Genomic DNA, 21,052 nt, shown 5'->3' on the forward strand with positions numbered 1-21,052 from the left:
GCCACGGAGGCCATGGCGCGAGCTCAGCTATTCACTACACCACACCCCACTGTAGCTAACACACGTGTGTGTTGGTAAATACACGCTTTACCGACAAACAAGGTGTTTGCATGGACATTTACCGACACACTAGATGTTGGGTAGTGTCTGTCCGCATCTGAGCTGTCAAGAGTTGGATATGCCAACAGACACCTATCTTACCGTCGGTCTATCTGTTGGTAAGTGTTCCACTTCTTAACAGACACTTGTGCCACTAAGTTGTTTTCTTGCTGACAGCATGTGTGTCCCTATGTATTTCGCTTCCCGACAGCTCATGTATTGCTACATATTTTTACTTCCTGTCAGACGGTGTGCCACGAATTTTCTTTTTGCCAACAGACGGTGTGCTCATAGGTATTTCACTTCCCAACAGCTGTCGTGTCCATAAACCTTGCTTGCTGACAGACTTAATCCGTCGTCAAGTATATTGCTTGCCAACAAACATGCCATCAGTACATTTTGTGTTTGTGGACAGTCAGTTGCGCTGGTAAACATTACACATGCCGACAGATTAGTCGTCTCTTTACAATTTACTTGCCAACGGACAAACTGACAGCACAATCTACTTCCCAACACACAACACAATTTACTTCCCAACAAACAGTATGGTATAAAAAGCTAAGTGCTCACAGACTAATAATTCTAATTCAGATCAAAATTCTCAGCACACAAATATGATTAAATCTACATCTGAGAACAACACACTCTTTGCACCAAAGTCAACCATCATTCATAAATCAAATGAAGCTCACATATTCATGGTAGATCTCACAAATCTGATTGATAGCATACAGATCATGTAATTCAGTACAAACCAGACAACAAAATGAGACAACTTAAATTGCATATTCCCAAAAGCATGCCAATGTTCATTGCTCAGGCATCTACAACGAAGGGTCGAAATTCTTCCTCCGGTTCTCGTCCGCAAAAGACACATATACACAAGGGTCAATTTCAGCGCCATTTTAACATATTTTAGACAAAATTTGACAGCATGCCACCACAAAATATATACATGACAGTAAAATTATAGTAAGCCATTCATGTCCATAATTCCAGGTTTTCAGCAGGAAAAACATGTACTATGTGGAAGGATATGAGTATAGAATACCAACCTAAAGACAAGCAACACCCGCCATGGCAGGACCACAATGTGTAACAAAACAATAAGCCATACGCTGAGAACTGGTTGTACCACATCCAACTATAATCTCAAGTTTTAGTAAAACTCCATTCGTCCATTCAGTAAAACAAAAGCTAAAGCATATGTATCAATACATGTGTAACTGCATGCTGGACTATATCTAAGGTTGTCTCCATTCACCTAGCAAAACAAAGTTACAGGAGTCATAGGTATACGACAATTTTTTGTATTTTATATGGGAACAAAGAGCACACGAAACCATCAAGTTAGATTTTTCTCGCAGTGTATATGGGAACTGGCACCAAATCTGAAGATCAAGAAGCAAAACTAGGTGCAAAAGTTGATCAAGGAGCACAATTACTCACAATGAATAGGAGCAACTTACTGAAGATGCTGAACCTTGGATGTTTTTGTTGCCCTTTCTTCATTCACAATCTGAAAGAAAGAGGACGAACAATATTGAGGCAATGAATCATGTGTATCAGTAACCATACATGTAATATAATAAGCAGAGTTTAGCGTATACGTTTAGGTGCGGCCAACCTATAGAATGCCCAACGCAATCTGCCAGCATCTTCAGCTTTCCATGTTGCCGAGGAAGTATATGATCACCTCTCATCGCACTATTCACAACTACTTCATGGTACTCAACACCTAAAAGAGATCCTCCCACACGTGCTTCTGGATTAGATGTTTGGAGAGTAGCCTTAGCCACGGGTTGACCACATGGCCTCTCAACAGAAAGTAGAACAACCTCTTTCCCACCCTAGAAATGGAACGATGTTATACTTCACTACAGAATCATACATTATACAACCATGAATAGGGTGGAGCCTTGGGGGTGGAGTTACATACCCCCTCGTGTCCTCTAGTGGGTTGGAGTGGAGCTCTTCCTCTAATAGGAACCATCTACATTTGCATGAGATAATTCATCAGCAGGTCACGATTCATTAACATTTGCATAGATCAATTCATTCATCATTAACATGGTCGAAATCATACCACATCAGCATCATGATTGTTCATCATGTCCTCATGCACATTATGATCACCATAATCACTAGAAACTCCTCTCATCTGAGTGGTTGGTGAAGGATTAGATCCATGTTCCAGTGTAGGAGAGGACGCACGATCTGTTGCATCATCATCAAGTATCTCTTCCTGTCCTTTGCCACCTTTCACTATTTCCCTAAGTTCTCTGACCTCATCGAATAGTCGATGTAGAGCGCCCTTCAACAATATGTTTTGCTCTTCTGTTTTCTGGCTAGCACGGATTGCCATCTATACACTTGTGGATGCACATGAGCGGTACCCATCAATGCCCAGAGTAGCAGGAGTTGGTCCTAAACCAACTCCACGTACATATCCCCTTGGTTCACGACCAAATACATGGGAAAATAGATCGCATTTCTCTATGGGTCTTTCAAGCAATTCAGGATGAAGGATTGCAGGTTTCTTAAGTTCATCCTACAAGAAAATTTGAATAACAGAGTAACCAAAATCTCCAACATGGAAAGAAAATTGAAGGCTATTATATGTTCTACTACTTGATTTTTCAATTGGTTATGTAAATTACAAAAGTATCTATGAAACACACCCATGCACTATTGTATAGAAATCACCAAAGTTGCAGTTTGGTCCAAGATGTTTAATCCAAATTTAAGGCTATGAATATGTTCTTAAAACACAAAATCTATAACTACCAGATTAATGTAGCAGCAATGGATCTGGCACATAATCAGTTGAGATACTTACAATTTTTGGTTGAGCTTTAGCTAGAGCATTCCCATCTTTTTTTAGTATGGGTCTTCATAAATAACTCATGCCTACCTAGCTCACGACCATACTCTTTAGCCTGCATAAAAAAATAGTTCAGTCATGCACAACACACCAAATAATAGAACATAGAAGTTGAGAACAGTAAAGAACAATTGCATACACATTCATCTCCAACACGTGCAAAGCTTTTGCTTCCAGTTATATGAGGTGTTACCACCTTAGAACGATTCTGTTTGCCGCATATGCTACGCTCTAGCCCTTTCTCAGATAACTAGTGATTGACCAACCATTTCCATTGTTCAGGATCTATTCTATCATCACAGCGTTCAATAAGCTCATCCTTTGTGAGAATCTTCAAGGGGTCATCAATTTTGAAAGCCTTTTCCTTCATATCAGCTTTGAAAGCTCTCCATTTCTTCGCAGCAGTCTGCAAGGAATAATTCTTGAGCCAGTACTCCATCACATATATTGCAGATAGGTCATCAATTAGTTTTTCATTATGTTCAACCGGGACATCTCTCCAATCAGCTTTGTCCACAGGGAACAACCTAGTTCTTATAAGTGTTGTGACTGCAGCAGGAAATTCTTTTGAGCCAGGTCCAATTGGTTGTTTTAGTTTGTTATATTTCAATTTGATCAATGGTCGTTTTTCATTTGCTCTTGCCCACAAGATCTCCTTTCTAGTAAACTTCCTCGTTGTCTTCTCCGCATCAACTTCTTTAGGATCTGATTTATGCAGAAAAAGGTCAAATGTTGATACTATAAGGTTACACTTTCAGCAATGGTACAATGAATAATAGAATGATACCTTCTTCCACTTCTTGATTATCTTCAACAGTCTGATCAGCAATAGCTTCTTGATTTTGTGTGTCAATGTTTGATGGCCTAGGCCGCAGATATCACGTTCAATTATTAGATCAGTTTGTGTTGTCTACAACAGGTAAAGATGGATAATTATTGCATGCATAAACGATAGCTGAGCTAATCACTAGGACTGCATATGAGTCAACACACCTTAGGAGCTTTCTTACGAGTACTGGCAGACTTGCTCTTTTTCGCAGCACAATCATGTAGGATGGATTCTATATTGACAGCATCCTTTTTTTATCTTAGTGCCATATCTTCCATCCTACTACGATTATCTCTAATATTTGCAGCCCTCAAGTCCTCATACTGTTTGGCATAGACTTCATCCTCTCTTCCTCCTTTTGACATTCCCCCTGAAATGCATAAAACATATATGTTACATTATAGATGATGACAAGGAAGAGATAACAAAAATAGAGGTCAAGAATTAATATGATTGTGAGGAACATAGAATGACAAGAAGTAAATTGGAAGAAATAAAGAACAACAAACAGATAACAACAAATACATGATTGCAAAAAACTTACTTCCTCTTCTCATTTGATTTAGTTGTATCATTTCTAACCAAGATATCATCACCAAGAACCTTAAAATTTGCATTTAAATTTATAGGAATAACCGGTTCCTGCAATAAATACTCCAGATGCTGATTTCTCACTTCATCAATGCCATAAAGGTCACGCGGCGGTGAGACCCTTACAGCGGACCAATCTTTATTTTGTTTATCAGGAACATAATAAACTTGACATGCTTGCGATGATAAAATGAAAGGTTCATCCATGTGATTTTCACCGGTGCTGATAATGTGTGCCATGTGTACACTAGTTACACCAAACTTATCAGTCTTCACCCATTTACCTTGTACTCTGTTGTCAAACCAACCACATTTCAAAAGCACAATGTTTCCTTTCCGATGATAGGTCATTTCTAAGATTTCAGTAATAACACCATAATATGCCTTAGTTTGAGTATGTCCAGAAATGCTCACAGTTTGTCCAACTAAAGCTACTCCATAGCTTTGCCTGGGTCTACCCTGATGATATGATTCCGTGTGGAAAACATATCCATTTATGGCATAGCTATTATACTTCTTGGCAACCATTAAAGAGCCTGCAGCTAGGGCTATTACTTCTTCCTCAATATGTTCACCACTTCTAAGTAACCCAAGAACCTGTAATAAGTTAATGATATTGTCAAACTGTTTATCTTGTAGATATCCATGCCTATTGAAGCAAATAAGATTTAATTATCTACTTACATGAATTCGCAACCACTCATGGAATGTTTCATGATGTATACGTTGTCTAGATTGATGTCCAAGAGAGGAAAGGTATTCAAAGTGCTTTCTGTGAATATAATTATAGTAACTTAAGGAAAGGTTCCATATGGTTGCAGTAAGCCTAGAACGAAATAAGATAAATCACTTACTTGAGGAAAGGTTCCATATGGTTAGAATTATATAAGACATAGTTGTGAGCATGAAGCCAAACTTTGTGGTCTAAGGTCACATTACAATTGCCAACCAAAGCTCTACCAACATTCTTGGAGAAGTATGACAACATATCTTGAGAGTCATCATCATTTCCAACTTGGTTGGTGCCATCATCATTTCTAGCTTTCCGATTATGTCTGGTCTCACAACCATTTAAGTATCTAGAGCAAAATGTAAGGCTCTCATCAAATATATAACCCTCAGCTATTGAGCCCTCAGGATGACTTGTTGTTCGAACATATCTTTTTAAAGTCATCAAGAACCTAAATAGATTCAGATTAACCATGTCAAGTTATGCATAGACTAAATGCATGTTTTCATATAGATGTTTTTTTAAATTATACCTCTCCACTGGGTACATATTGCGGGACTGCACTGTGCCACCAAGTCGAACTTGGCTAGGAAGATGAACCATCAAGTGCACCATAGAATCAAAAAAAGAAGGTGGGAATATAGTCTCTAAAATGGACAATGTCTTAGCTATTTCTTCCTCAAGCTGTTGCATATCACTTATGCGCACAACAGGAGAATAAATTCTCTTGAAGAAATTGCTTACACGGGTAAGTGCTATGACAACTCCTTCTGGGAATATTCCTCGAATTGCTATTGGAAGAAATTGCTGCAGCAAGATGTGATTATCATGGCTTTTTAGCCCAACTAACTTCTTTGCATTAACATCTACACGACAGCTTATATTTGATGCATAGCCATCAAGAAACTTAACACCTTTGAGCCATTCACATAATATCTTCTTCTGCTCAGGAGTCAAGTAGTATGGGCCACGAGGAATATAGATTTTACCTTCCACTTCATAAGGATGAAGATCTTTCCTTATTTTTAGATCTCTAACATCATATCGAGAATTTAGATTATCTTTGGATTTACCAGCAATTCCTAAAAGTGTGTTAAATATAGTATCACACACATTCTTTTCAATATGCATAACATCCAAATTATGCCGAAGAAGTAAATCCTTCCAGTAGGGAAGCCTAAAGAAAATAGATTTCTTTTTCCATAGAATTGGTGGATCTCCTTTCTTGCGTTTTTTTGTAGGCTTGTTCCCACTTGGGTCCTTACCAAAAACAACATTCAGATTCTCTGTTTGTTTCAGAATGTCCTCTCTAGACCGTGGAGAAGGTGCTACCCTGACCTCTTCTGCTTCAAACTATTTTTTATCCAATCTAAACATATGGTTTTCATCTAAGAACCGGTGATGCCCCATATAACATGTTTTTGTACCATTCTTCAGTCTTAGAAAAGAAGTTTCTGAATGGCACTCAGGGAAAGCAACATCTCCCGAGGTAGGGCAACCATGAGCATATCCTAATCCAGGGAAGTCAGCGATGATGCATAATATTGCAGCTTTCATTAGGAATTATTCACGCTGGGAGGCATCATAAGTCCAAATGCCCTTGCGCCATAATAGTTCCAGATCTTCAATCAATGGCTCTAGATAGACATCAATATCATTACCTGGAGATTTTGGACCAGAAATCAGAGAGGACACGATGAAGTTGTCTTGTTTCATTATCATCCAAGGTGGGAGGTTATATGGAATTAGAAGAACAAGAAAAGTGCTATGGCTACTATGCAAAGACCCAAAAGGATTGAAGCCATCGGTTGCCAATGCTAATCTAACATTGCGACTGTCACCACTAAATTAAGGATGTTCACTATCAATGTGTTTCCAGTTAGGAGAATCTGCTGGATGCCTAAGCAATCCATCTTTTGTGCGCTCTTTATCATGCCACCTCATATTAGCTGCCTTCTCTGGGTTGAGGAATTATCATGCCACCTCATATTAGCTGCCTTCTCTGGGTTGAGGAACAACCTTTGGAGACGTTCCTTAATTGGGAAATATCTAAGGACCTTCCTAGGAACTCGGTTAACACGTTTCCCGTCAAGGCTAGTCCTTTCCACTTTCCACCTAGAAGTACTACAAACTGGGCACTTCTGTTTGTTTAGATGCTGCTTCCAAAACAGTATGCAATCATGTTCACAAGCATGGATAGTTATGTATCCCAGACCAATATGTTTAACTAACTTTCTTGCTTCATGGAATTTCTTTGGCAGAGTACAGCCATCAGGGAAAGCCTCTCCAAGCAACTCTAGTAACATATCAAAGCTTTTGTTACTCCATCCTCCAAGGAATTTAGTATGGAGCAACCGAACTATTTAATTCAATTTTGAGATTTTTTTGCACCCAGTATACAGATCTTGACTAGCATCATCAACTAACTTGTAAAAATTTGCCACCCCCGCATCATTAACCCCTTCATTAGACTTTTTTAACTCCTTCAGCATCAACACTAGGGTCATCATCCCCTAGATCAGCATCCACATCTGGACCCCCGATATCACCTATGCCATAACCATGACCAATATGTCTAAGCATTTCATCCATCTCATCATGATTTTCTGCAATATGTTCTAGCCCTTCATGTGTACTAGCAATATGACGTGCATGACTAGATGATGACTCCCCATGAAATAACCACAATTTGTATTCATGTTTGAATCCTTTACAGATCAAATGCTCAAAATAGTGTTTCTGTTTCTCCAAGAACAATTACCACACTTTTTGCAGGGGCATAAGATCTTATTTCCTTTTCCTGAATGGGCAAATGCAAACTCTACAAATCCATTAACTCCCTGTACATAAGGTGGTGTGGTCCTACATGTGCAATTACTAGACTTTTAGAAAAAACACTATATTTAACATAAAAAGAATTCAATTTTGGTATAGATACCTAGCCCCGTCCATCCATCCTCTATCCATTGTTGACTTGTAGTAAACATCAATTTCAGCAATTACTAGTACACATGCGGTGACAGACAAGCATAAAACTGTAGTGAGCAACATTATGATGAGAAATACAAAGAAAATGCATACATAGGCGATTACATTTAGTTTTCAACTTAAACACAGGCACAACCAGGGGCAGAGCTGGAGAAAATGTAACCCTGATGCACGCCAAATTTTCAAGCAAAAATTGTACAGTGCATCAATTAAGTTAACTGTAACAAATGACCACAAATTCAATTATCTTGGTTTGAGACTACAACAGTGCGTCAATTCAATTAACCTGTTGGCTAGTGCAGATCAGGACATAATTTCAATGAATCTGGTGAAAGTACTAAATAGTGCTTTTTACAATCTAACCGCAATAGAATTTATACCTTGAGATTTATACCTCGAGGAGTATGAGTGGCGGCTGCTCGCCATGCCCTATGCCAGACAGGTGGTGGCGATCTAGTCGACCCTATAGGAAAGCAGAACCTAAATCGTGTGTGTGGTTTGTGAGCCGCCTTAGACCAAATGGCAAATATCAATACGTGTGTATCAAAACTATCAGTAGGTTGAGATGTGGTCTGTACGTTGGCTTGTGCTTTTATCTCACGGGCATGCTGCAGTTTGGGTGATGCACATTGCATGATTACGGTGATGCACTAGGCCTAAATTGGTGCTAAGCAGTACTATGAAAATGTTTGGGCCCTGATACATGTGCATCAGGGTAAGTACATTCGACTCCGCCCCTGGGCACAACTCATAGTTACAAACAAAGATACTCAATCCAAAAATGCATAATAGAGATTGAGAATATCTCAACAAGCTTGCTTCAGCTAGTTTCATGGGAGGGATGTAGATATCTAAAAATTGAGAGCAAACCTTGGGTGGGAGCAGCAACACGTCAGGGGAGCTGCGTCACGTGGCAGATATCACTGGTCAGTGCAGCAGGCCGGTGTATGTAGCAGCCGACAGAGGAGCGGCGGCCGGTAGTGTAGGTCGCTCGTCAAGGCACCAGGTGGAGTAAGTCCGAGCAGCAATACAACAGAGGGGCAGCAGCCGGATGATGTGTGAGTGGTCGGCGGCCTTCAGGTCGATGGGGAGCAGCGACCAGGAATAGGGAACCGGGGGAGGGGCGGGGGAGGGGGAGGCATGAATGCTGGTGGCCTTTAGGTGGATAGGGAGCGACGTCCTTGAGAGAGGAGAGCCATGAGTGGTGGTAGCCGCCTTCGGGTCAATGGGGAGCAGTGAGCAGATGCAGGGAACTAGGGGAGCGGCGAGATGGAGCACACAGTGAGATTCAGAGGGTGGCGAGGCATCGCGTGGTGGATGTGCATGGACGGGGGCGGTCAAGGAGATGAACGTCGGCGGCGGCAGCGGCAGTGGCGGCGAGGAATAGCGGCGGCAGCGGCGGCGACAACGGCGTGTGTGTGAGAGGCAGATTTGGGAGCGCTGCAATTCCTAGGTTTTGGGGGTACTGGTTGGGCGGTGAGAGGATATAGCCACTTTTCTTTTTGAAAATCAGGATATAGCCACTTAGAACACCCGCCCAAATTTTCGCTCGGAAACTAGCCCGCTTCAATTTTCGTTCAGTTTTCAAGTGGGCGCGTTAATTTTCTCTAGAGCCTTCCCGACACAATGTGTTGCTGGGCCGAAAACGAGCCTGCTTCAATTTTCGTTCAGTTTTCGACTGGGCGCGTACATTTTCTCTAGAGCCTTGCCGACGCACGATGTGTTGCTGGGCCGAAAACAAGCCCGCTTCAATTTTCGTTTCATTTTCAACTGGGCGCCTAGATTTTTATTTGGGCCTTAAATATTTGCCAACACACGTTGTGTTGCCTGTTTCCCTTATTGCCGTGACACACGCTGTCTCGCTGTACATACTTGCAGACACACCGTGTGCCTATACTTTTGCCAACACATTGTGTGTTTATATGTGGTGGCTTACCAACAGAGGATTTGTTTGTATTTTTACTGACACACAGTATGTTGGCTTATATAAAGATTTACCAACAGACGGCATGTGAGCTATAGTGGGGTGTGGTGTAGTGATTACTGAGGTTCCCGTCAGCAGCCGAGTAGATGGATGAGTGGCGTGCCACCATCCAAAGTCTGCTCGGTTTCGCTGAAGCTGGGGGCTCACGACGAGCTTGTCCACTGCAACCTCCCCAAGCAAAAGCCACTGCCCGCGCCGCTAGCCGTACGAAGGGGGTTGTCCTGATGGTTCAGTCCCCGCCACGGCAGCCGGCGAGGGCGCAGCAGAATCAAGACACCGAGGATGTGTTGATGGCCTCTTCTGACCCTCGAGCACGTCTAGGCCAACGTCGAACCCCGTAAGACAGGCAGTAGGGAGACGCGCGCATTGTCGCCGAACGGCGCCGCAACGAACCCCACCAGACCAACGGGTGCGACGGCCTCAACGTCGACGAGCCTGCGCTCACTATTGGCGGGTGCCTACCCTTCGAGGTCGGCTGCCCTGCCTTTACACGAGAGCTGTGGTGAGTCCTTTGCCCGTCCATTCACACGTTCAAGCCAGAGATACCCGAGAAGTACGACGGGAGGCTGAACCCAACAGAGTTTCTGAGAATCTACACCATCGCTGTTTAGGCTGCCAGGGGAAGAGATGAGAAGGTGTTCGCCAACTACTTCCTTTGGTCCTCAAGTCCAATGTGAGGTCTTGGCTGATGCACCTGCCGGAGAACTCCATTTCGTCACGGGCAGACCTGTGCCACGAGTTCATCGGTGCCTTCACCGATGGCCACCAAGAGCCCGGCAGGCCCAGCGAGCTGTAGCTTCTCCAGCAGAAGAAAGGAGAAATCCTCCATAAGTATTTGCGGAGATTCAGTAAAGTTCATACAAATATTCCAAAAATATCCATCCGACAACCGTTATAGCAGCTTTCCAGTCCAATGTGCGCAACCGCCGCATTTGTTCCAAAATGAACGTGTGGTTGCCCAAGACTTTGAAGGATCTATACGCACTGGTGGATAAGTGTGCTCAGATGGAGGAAGGAAGGAAGTTGCCCGGAGAGGAGGATTGCATTAATGTTGATTCAGAGGATGAAGATGAATCAAGCAGCCAGAGGAAGGGCAAGAAGCGCAATAAGAAGCCAAGAGATAAGGCAGTGATGACTGTAGAAGGTTCGGGGACACCTAGTACCGGCAAGAAGGCCAAGGCTGAGGCCCTTGGCAAGGAAGCTGCCGCATGCACTGCCTGCTGGGAAACCGCTACCGCGGAAAAAGTTGGGAAAGGTGATGGGCCGTACTGCAAGATCCACCGGACCAAAGGAAACAACCTTCAGGAGTGTTATCAGGTTGAGCAGCTTGTCAAGAGACAGAGGATAGAGTATGATAAGGGTGATAAGGAAAAAGGTCAGTATGCTGCTAGCGGTAAGGGCCGAGGCGGTGAAGGAAATCACCCCGGCAAACCCTTTCGGAACCAAGGAAAACCCGCCAGGGGCCAAGAGAAGGAAACCTGTGATGATGCTAGTGATGGAGGGGATGAGGAGGAAACTAGTGAGCAGGAATTTCAGAAGGCCACTGACACCCTATGCATTGATGGGGGTGCATCCTTGCACTCCTCTCATCACCAACTCAAGCGATGGGCACGAGAGGTCAATGTTGTGGAACCAGCGCTAGAGGCCCGGAAACCGCTCAAATAGTCCCGCACACCCATCATTTTTGACAAAGAGGATCACCCTGATCGCACCACTACGGTGGGGTGTTTGCCGTTGTTGGTCTCCCCAACAATTCGCAACCTCAAGGTCACAAAGATGCTACTGGATGGCGGGGCCGGGTTGAATCTGATTTCCCCAGCAATTATCAGCAAACTTCAAAAAGGAGAAGAAGAGCTAGAGGCCACCGACACGTTTCAAGGAGTTAATCCTGGCAGGAGTCATCCTAAGAGGAAGATTACGTTGCCGGTGACATTTGGGGGAGAATTGAACTATCGGACTGAGAAGATTGTGTCTGATGTGGTTGATCTCCCCCTGACGTACAATGGTATTCTTGGACAACCAGCCCTGGCCAAGTTCATGGCAACATCCCACTATGCTTACAACACCCTGAAAATGCATGGGCCATTGGGAGTCCTCACTATACCGTCAGATGAGAAGGATGCAATTATCTATGTGGACAAGATGTATCGGGATGCAGTCGCAGCGGAGGCTGCGGCAGCAGCAGTTCCCGCCAAGGAAAGCAAAGGAAAGAAGAGGGATTCTAGGACCTCCGGCAAGGAGTCCGAGAAGCGTGCCCCCTCCAAGTGCACGGCACCCGTTGACGATGTGTCGGAGTGTTCCAATAGTAAGAGATCCAAGGTTACTAAACCCCAAGTGAAGAAGGTCCCGGCAAATAGGAAAGCGCGCTCATTGCCATAGATATTCGAATATCGATGTGTTTGCTTGGCAAGGATCTAATATACCCGGTGTTCCCAGGGAGGTAATTCAGCACCACCTTGTTGTCTGCCCACATGCCCGACCCGTCAAGAAAAAAGTACGGAAGCAGGCCTTGGAGAGGCAGAAGTTCATTGCTGAAGAGATCAAGAAGTTAGAGGCAGTTGGTTTGGTCAGAGGAGTACTACATCCTACGTGGTTAGCAAATCTAGTAGTGGTCCGAAAGGCTAACGGGAAGTGGAGGCTTTGCATTGATTTCAGAGACCTCAACAAGGCTTGCCCGAAGGACCCATTTCCATTGCCGCGCATCGACCGGATCGTGGATTCTACTTCGGGATGTCATTTGCTCTCCTTTCTGGATGCATACTCAGGATATCATCAGATCTTCATGTCCAAGGAAGATGAAGAGAAGACATCATTCATCACTCCGTGTGGTACGCACTGCTTTGTCCGCATGCCGTTCGGATTAAAGAGTGTCGGGTCCACTTTTGCAAGGGTAGTCCAGATCGGTTTTGAGCCACAATTGCACAGAAATATAAAAGCCTATATGGATGATATCATGGTTAAAACCAAGGATAAGGCCACCCTAATCCAGGATTTGGAAGAGACATTTGTCAATCTGCGCAAGATCAATCTGAAGCTTAATCCGGAGAAGTCTGTATTTGGTGTTCCCTCCGACAAGCTACTTGGGTTCTTCATGTCCCATCGGGGGATCGAAGCCAACCCCGACAAAATCAAGGCCATTGAGCAGATCCAAGCGCCAAGGATAGTTAAAGATGTGAGGCGCTTGACGGGATGTGTTGCCGTGCTGAGTAGGTTCATCTCCAAGCCTGTCGAGCGTGCCCTGCTGTTCTTTAATGTTTTGAAGAAGGCGAGGCCTATCAAATGCACCCCGGAAGCAGATGCAGCTTTATAGGAATTGAAAGCCTACCTATCACCTGTGCCTAGCTTGGTTGCACCCAAACCCCAAGAGTTGTTCTTGCTTTACTTGGCGGCAACCAACCAAGTGGTCAGTGCATCCTTGTAGCACAACAAGAGGTGGATAAGGCAGAAAGTAGCCAGATCATGGCAAAGTTAGAAAAGAGCCAGGACAACAATAAGCACGACAACGAGAGCAACCCAAAGGACGCGGCAAGGAAGAAAGTGGTGTAGCGCCCAGTGTACTTCATCAGCTCCTTGTTACAGGGGGCTAGATCGAGGTACTCTGGCATGAAAAGGTTGTCTTTGGTCTCATTAAGGCCTCAAGGAAACTGCACCACTACTTCCAAGCTCATGAGATCATGGTTGTCACTCGTTTCCTGTTGCAAAGGTTACTCCGAAAATCTAAGCACTACAAAAAAATACACTTCCGTGATGATACATGTTTGTCACAGTAGGTCACGTTTTTTGTCATGCATGTACATCCATGACGATTTTATGACAGAATCAAGATAGTCATACATGTGCTGTCATAGAAGTGTTCCATGACATTACCAAAATTATCATCACGGAAGTGTCCACTTCCATGATGATAAATCGCGCGTCACAGAAGTGCTTTAATCAAGGGTGACCAACACATGGCATCCACCATAGCGGAATGCCGTTAAGCTATCGGGTCCGGTTTTGGATCCGATAACCCGCTAACAGCCCCGACCAATGGGGATTTTCCATGTGTAAAATCATCATTGGCTGGAGGAAACACTGTCTGCTCACCGTTGGGACAGATGTCATCCACTCATTGGACCCAAGGCGCCTATGATACGTCGACACGTGGCACGGCCCAACAGAGGCCCATTCATGTGAAAAGGCCGGTCGTTTGACTCAGTCAAAAGGTGGCAGGCCGGCCCACGGAAAGCCTGTTAACGGCAAGTTCGCATATAGCCCATTTACAACCCGCTAACTCACGACCCGTTACGGCCTACCGAAATTAAGCCCAATAGCGTTATCTAGGCCGTCCAATATGATTCCATCCCATTGTAACTTCCGGCCCATGTATGGCCCATGACGTATTTTGGCCCATATGAGTCCCTTTGTAACTCTTGGCCCATTAACGGCCCATGGTGAAACCGGCCCGTAATGAACAGTGTATCGCTTTATATCCATTAGCGGCCCATTATTCCATTGGGTCGTTTCCAGCCCGTGTTACCTTTTGGCCTTCTTAGGGCCCATTTATTCTTGGGCTCATTTCCAGCATTCGGTTACTTACGGCCTGTTACTGGCCTTTTTTGCTTGTGGGCCAAATTCAGCCCGTGGATACAGTCGGCCCGTTTGTGGCCCGTTAATCTGTTGGGCCATTTTCATAACATCATCAAATACGGCCTATTAACAGCCCGTTATGGTCAGCCCATAAAACATATGATTTCCACTCTAGCCCGTTTAATACGGCCCGTACAAGGCCCATAGATGAGACGACCCATAGAAGGCCCATTCGTCCGACGACCCATAGAAGGCCCATTGATCCGACGGCCCATAGAAGGCCCATGGATCCGAGGGCCCATAGAAGGCCCATGGATCCGACAGCCGATAGAAGTCCCATGGATCCGACAGCCCATAGAAGGCCCACAGATCCGACGGCCATAGAAGGCCATGGATCGTCCGTCCCGTAGATGGCCCATGGATCGTACGGCCTATGGAGGGCCATGGTCACTACAACGTCTGGGCGAGTTGGCCCCCGTTTAAGCGATATAGCATATTCAAAGAGTTATCGTACTCTATACTATCACCTCTAAAAAACATACACTATACAATAAAGAGACTAAGGCATAGAAACGTAGAATAATCCTACAGTATACAATAAAGAAAATACAACCGATTATACCCACTTGGCATTATGGTTCGACACCAGTGATAATAAAGCATACACAAACAACAAATTACATACACTGGGAAAATACAGCTCCTACATCATGGACACACATCAACATAACTTACCATTTGAACTATAATCTCTTGAGAAAATAGGATTGGCCGGATTCAGATAGCACAAATTTCATTCTGCAAAATCTCCAATTCCTTCGTTGTTACCTCAGTGTCTTGTTTCATTTTTTGACTCCTGCATCTAATGCCTGCATGTCCAGTCTCAACTTGTTGATTGTATGTTGAGAATCATGTACACGTTGTCTTGCCACCTCTAGTTGATGCTTGTGAACAGCAGCACATTCCAATTCCAATCCATAATCATTCGGTAACGGCCATGCCGCACTGCTCGCAGATCTTTGTGTTGATGTCACTTCATCCTGAAATGTTTCTGTAAGTACACATGACTAGGGCAAAAATATAATTACAACAGTGAAGCGAGCAAGACAGACTATTTTGTACATGGCAAAACAGGACTAATAATAATGTTACACGTCATGAAGCATAAGCAAGTGATATTTTAAAAATTATAAAAAAGGTAGTATATGCAGCCTGCATACAGAAATCTCTCTTAGCTCACCAGAGGAGCATGATGTTAGGGCCCAATCCAAAACAGAGACAAGTTACAAATTTAGACAACATGTTGCGTAGAAGTAAGCAAGCACTTGGAAATTTTGTAGCTCAATTGATGTCTTAGGGAGCATAACGAAAAGCAGAGGGTTTCATACAAACATACTACAACAAGAAAGACTATGCAATCATTAGCCTAGTATAAACTAGATTGTGAGCCTCATGCAATAATAGTTGGTTAATAGACTTCAAAGCTTCAGACACACTTCGGCAGAGTAACTAAATGGTAATGCCTTTAATTATGTCAACTAATAGTTATACAAGTACCCAACATCAGGCATCATTCTTTGGGCATCTCATTAACCGAGGACAAATAAAGCAATTGAAAAGAGCAAATTAACTATGCCTAAAACAAACAAGGAATTGAACCGTTGAGTTGGATACAGTGACTTACCTTAACAGGTTGAAGAGGCTCAGCGCAGCTCCTACTTCTATTGCAAGGCTCCTTCCTAACATCTTGTACTTTGAAATCCTCAATCTTATCTTCATTGCACCCCCTCTGCAAGGTGACACAAACTAGTTACTCGTCTCCTTGGAAGATAAATATGCATACTTTCTAGTCTGTGAACACAAAAGGATGAGATTATAACAAAACAACACCACATAATGAAACATGCCGCATCTCTTGCACTTGCACACAATGAAATGAGCATTTACTATGTCTGCACTATGTAAAAACTAGGCATACCTTCGAACTGGATCTCCAGGTACTCTTGGAGAGCCTACTTTAGTGTACAGCCAAACCTTTATGTCACCTATGAGTTAGAAAAGGCCCCATTACAACAGCCCTTAGTGTTTAAATCGTTGACAAGCTTTGTTAGAGTGTTAGGTCAAGAACAACAAGTAATGAAAGCAAACAGTCCTAGTATGGCTGGCTGATGCAAACAAGCAATTGAACAGATGTGTGAGCAAATCTTACATATCAAGAAAAGAAGCAAAGAAGGAGGCTTAAAGACCATCACTTGACTGACCAGATTTAAGGGGCATTTAGACATCATGTGCAACGTATGAACTAACATAGACATTGCATATTCCAAATTCTACAATGGAATGCACGTGTATTAGGTTATGCCATGTATGATGATGCCTAAATGTACACTATAGCAGGCATGAGTGATTCATCATTAAACGCACAATTGAATTGCAGGTTAAGGGCCAGTTCTATTCCGCCTTTTCAGGGCTTATTGTCAAAATAAGCCATAAAAGATGTAAAGAAGTCATTTTTGAGTTATGGGCTTAGGATTAACTAATTTCGCTTTAGAGGGGGGTGTTTCGGGTAGAACCTAACTAAAAATTGAAGGGAAGGGGAATAGTGAAATGACTCTGTTGTCTGCCTATATTACACTCAAAATGCAACTGCTGACGCCCGTGTCACACCTCACCCTCAAGTAAAAACAAACACGCAAGTGTTCATTGCCCTGCCCGCTTGCATATCCTCTCCCCTTTCCCTCTACCTTGATCCCCTGCCTGCAGCACTAGGGTTCCTCTAGCGAGCCTTCACCACTGGTCCCATCTTGCCTGGTCCTCTATGATGCTCTGTCCAGCTAGGCTACATGGCCGGCGGGTAGGGGCAAATATCCCTGGCTGCTCCTCCCTCTGGCGCCGCCCCTCATTCTCATGGTCTCCAGCAGCTGCTCCACTATGGTTCGTCCTATGCACTACTCAGGCAGGCGCTGCACAACTATGGCTGATGCCACACTGCGGCAAAAGGCACCTTATTCCCCCTCCCCACCTCCCAGGCCGTGGCCTTGAGGTGCTGTTGAAGGATGAGCTCATCCAACAAGGTGAGGATCTCCTCTGATTTTTTGCCAAATTTTCATCCTGATCCACTATACGATGAATTGCTATGAGCTGCTCCTGCTGCTGCTATATGATGCATTGCTATGAGCTGCTCCTGCTGCTGCTATATGATGAATTTCTATGAGCTGTTGCTGCTATATGATGAATTTCTATGAGCTGCTGCTGCTATATGATGAATTGCTATGAGGTGCTGCTGCTATATGATGAGTTGCTATAAGATGCTCCTGCTGCTGTATGATGAATTGCTATGAGCTGCTCCTGCTGATGCTATATGATGAATTGCCATGAGATGCTCCTACTCCTGCTATATGATGAATTGCTATGAGCTGCTCCTGCTGCTGCTATATGATGAATTGTTATGAGTTGCTCCTGCTACTGCTATATGATGAATTGCTATGAGCTGCTGCTGGTATATGATGAATTGCATACTGCTGCTGTTGCTGTATGATGCGTTGCTATGAGCTGTTGCTATATGATGGTTTCAGGTGGTGCTGCCATATGATAATAACCAGCCACTGGGACCATCGAATTTCAATAAATAATTGTTTTTCATTTAAATGTGGGTCATGCATTCTTCGTTTAAATTAGGCAATGGGATCTCTATGGAAAACATTGAACAAAGTAGATTGTGCCAAGTAGATGGTATCTTGGTATTTGCATTTTGAGCAAATAGTGATGGTCTATTTTCCTATCATATTAATTACTACATCGGGTTCAATTTGTGATGTTTGCAAGTCAAATTAATTTTCATATGGGCAGCAAAATGAAAAAATATAATGCAATCTAGACTTTTCACTGATCATACCAAAGATAAGCTGAAAACGCAATGAAAAGAACTGGTTGGCTTATTACATGGAGCTTATATTCATAGGTGCTTATGTTCTTAGGATAACTCGTAATAACTGTCCCTAAGAAACTTGGCCAATAGAACTGACATACAAATAACATGTGACGATGATTGCAATGGAGGAGTGACATACCATAACACACCGTATAGGATCACCGATGCCTCTCCTTTTTTTGCGATGTTCCATGAAATTGCCACATACATCTTGTACTTTCTCATTGTGTAACCCTATCTGCAAGTTGACACGGCTAATTTTAGACATCTCTACATGATAATACATTGCATATCCCTTGCGCATATTTAAACCACCAATTAATGATTGTGTGCGTAGCATAAACTAGCCATGACTCTGTGTGCTGGACTAGCAGGCACTCTAAGGGAGCCTAATGTAGTGCACTGGAATTCCTACATGCCACCTACGATTTTGTGTAATGTACTGCCTCTGTTCCTAAATATATGTCTTTGTAGAGATTCCAGTATGGACCACATACAGATGTATATAGATGCATTTTTGAGTGTAGATTCACTCATTTTGCTTCGTATGTAGCCTATAGTGGAATCTCTAGAAAGACTTATATTCAGGAACAGAGGTACGAGGTAGTATCATGTATGACATCTACATATCTAATTTAGCAGCCAGTAGTAGAAATCATTGTCTGCACAAAGGGATTACTGGTCGAAAATCCTAGCAAAGCACGCTGGCAGGCACAGAACAATACAAGCGAGAGAGACAGAGACGCACTTACAAGATCATAGCAATGCCTCAGTCTAGGATCTTGGTTGGCCAAGCTGTTAGATCTAGAAGAAACATCGTCCTTGTAGTTTTTGCCAGCTGCATAACAGGTAACATCGACCTGTTAGTATATTTGAAGTACATCGGGCAGGTGATGCTGGACGGGTTTAAAGGTGACAAGTACCTAGGCCATGGAGGGTGCTTGGCATCTTGCCAGACGGTGGGAATCAGGTTAGAAACGTCAAGGGTGATGACGCTGCGCTGGCTGTCGGGGTCCGGTAAGGAGATCTAGAACCGTCGAGTAGGGTGTTTGTGGAGCGGCTCTGGTAGGGTGGACTACGGTGTGGGCGAAGCGGATCTGTGGCCGTGGACGAGGGCATAGGTGAAGCTGCTCCGGTGGTTGGGTTAAGGATGGTGTCGACGATGCGGATCTGCGTCCGTGGATGGGGCGTCAGAAGCTGCTCCAGTAAGTTGGATGAGGGTGCGAGGAAGCGGATCTGAGGCCGTGGACTTGTGAGTTGGCAAGGTGGCCCCGGTAGGGTTGAGAATGGTAGAGCAAAGCTACTCCGGTGGGGTTGACGATGATGTCGGCGAAGCAGCTCCGGTAGGGTTGAGGAAGGTGTCGTTGAAGAGGATCAGAGGCCGTCGACGGGGGCATCAGTGGGGCAGCTCCGGGGGGTGTGGATGAAGCGTCTCCGGTGGGGAGTACGAATGAGCCGCTGCAGATGTGTTGCGGTTGACGAGAGTACCGGCGAAGCAGATCCGGCGCCGTGGACAAGGCCGACACATAATGGGCTGTGGAACAATGGTGGATGAGTAGTCTACTTGTTTCTAGGGGAGGTGGGAGGGGTAGATGCGGCCGCAGAAGTAGATCTGGCGAGGTGGACGCCACTGGTAGAGAATTGGCTCTGGTACGCCAGTGGATGAGCAGTCTAGGGTTTTGAGAGGGGAGGGGAGAAAGGCTGATGAAGTACAGATGGCGTGATGTAAGATGCTCTGGTGATGTGGAGTTAGTCGTTTTTGCGGGAGGGGGAGAGGAAATGGGGGTGCCGTGTAGTGGGGGAAACCAGAAGTTACCAAAGCAGCCCCGACCTATTATGTAGATGAGGGCGGTATTGTAACTATTGGTCTTTGTGCACCAAGGACAAAAGGGGAATTTCACATGCCAAAGACTAAGGCGGCGGAAATTTTAGAAGGTGGCGGGAGATTTTGCCGCCCGCGGGATCGTTTGAATCCAGTTTCAACTAATTTTGGACCATGCTAGTGGGAAGGTCATGCGAGACTGTGTACACGGGGCACACATCAGCAGTTAATAACTGGTGTGAAGTCCACCCCAGAAAAAAGACAATTACTCGGGATGATGCGCCAACAACTTGGACGTTCACACGGGTGTGGCCAATCGTACGGGTGTAGTGGCGCGTTCACAAAAAAAGGATCAAACGCTCAGCCTATGTATTTCTCGTGTAAATACATAATTTAGTGCAATTGGTTATTTACTTTAAACATAATGCATTGACGTGTTAGTGTAGAGGCGCACAAAAAGAAATGGATATTGTAGTCCGCTACTTAAAAGTGTTACCTCATATGATTACATAGCCTCCATTTCATAAATTGCATACCCGTTGAATTCATATATGAATATTACATATATTACTTATAATAGAACCTTAAATCATCCAAGACTAATGATTTTGAATGCAAGAGTAAC

General features: G+C 44.0%; 1 protein-coding gene across 6 annotated transcripts; it reads right to left on the minus strand.

Moving 5' to 3' along the window:
- Positions 1-801: 801 nt before the first annotated feature.
- Positions 802-9,567, minus strand: LOC119266724. Of its 6 annotated transcripts, none has more exons than XR_005132114.1 (10): positions 8,992-9,567; positions 3,977-4,182; positions 3,771-3,893; positions 3,123-3,688; positions 2,939-3,038; positions 2,186-2,650; positions 2,039-2,092; positions 1,710-1,949; positions 1,549-1,618; positions 802-1,363 (listed from the first exon to the last, which is right to left on the minus strand). XR_005132114.1 is itself a non-coding variant. In XM_037547993.1 (4 exons), exons 1-4 carry the CDS (start codon positions 2,462-2,464, stop codon positions 1,565-1,567), a joined length of 627 nt encoding a protein of 208 aa, XP_037403890.1. In that variant the 5' UTR covers positions 2,465-2,931; the 3' UTR covers positions 802-1,564. The 6 variants fall into 6 exon arrangements, 1 of the variants encoding a protein (XP_037403890.1); XR_005132108.1 differs by adding an exon at positions 4,357-5,000 and having other exon boundaries at positions 802-1,618; XR_005132115.1 differs by having other exon boundaries at positions 802-1,618; positions 3,771-3,847.
- Between the last annotated feature and the right edge of the window lie 11,485 nt (positions 9,568-21,052).

This window comes from Triticum dicoccoides, chromosome 1A, assembly GCF_002162155.2.
Source record: "Triticum dicoccoides isolate Atlit2015 ecotype Zavitan chromosome 1A, WEW_v2.0, whole genome shotgun sequence".
Classification (NCBI taxonomy): domain Eukaryota; kingdom Viridiplantae; phylum Streptophyta; class Magnoliopsida; order Poales; family Poaceae; genus Triticum; species Triticum dicoccoides.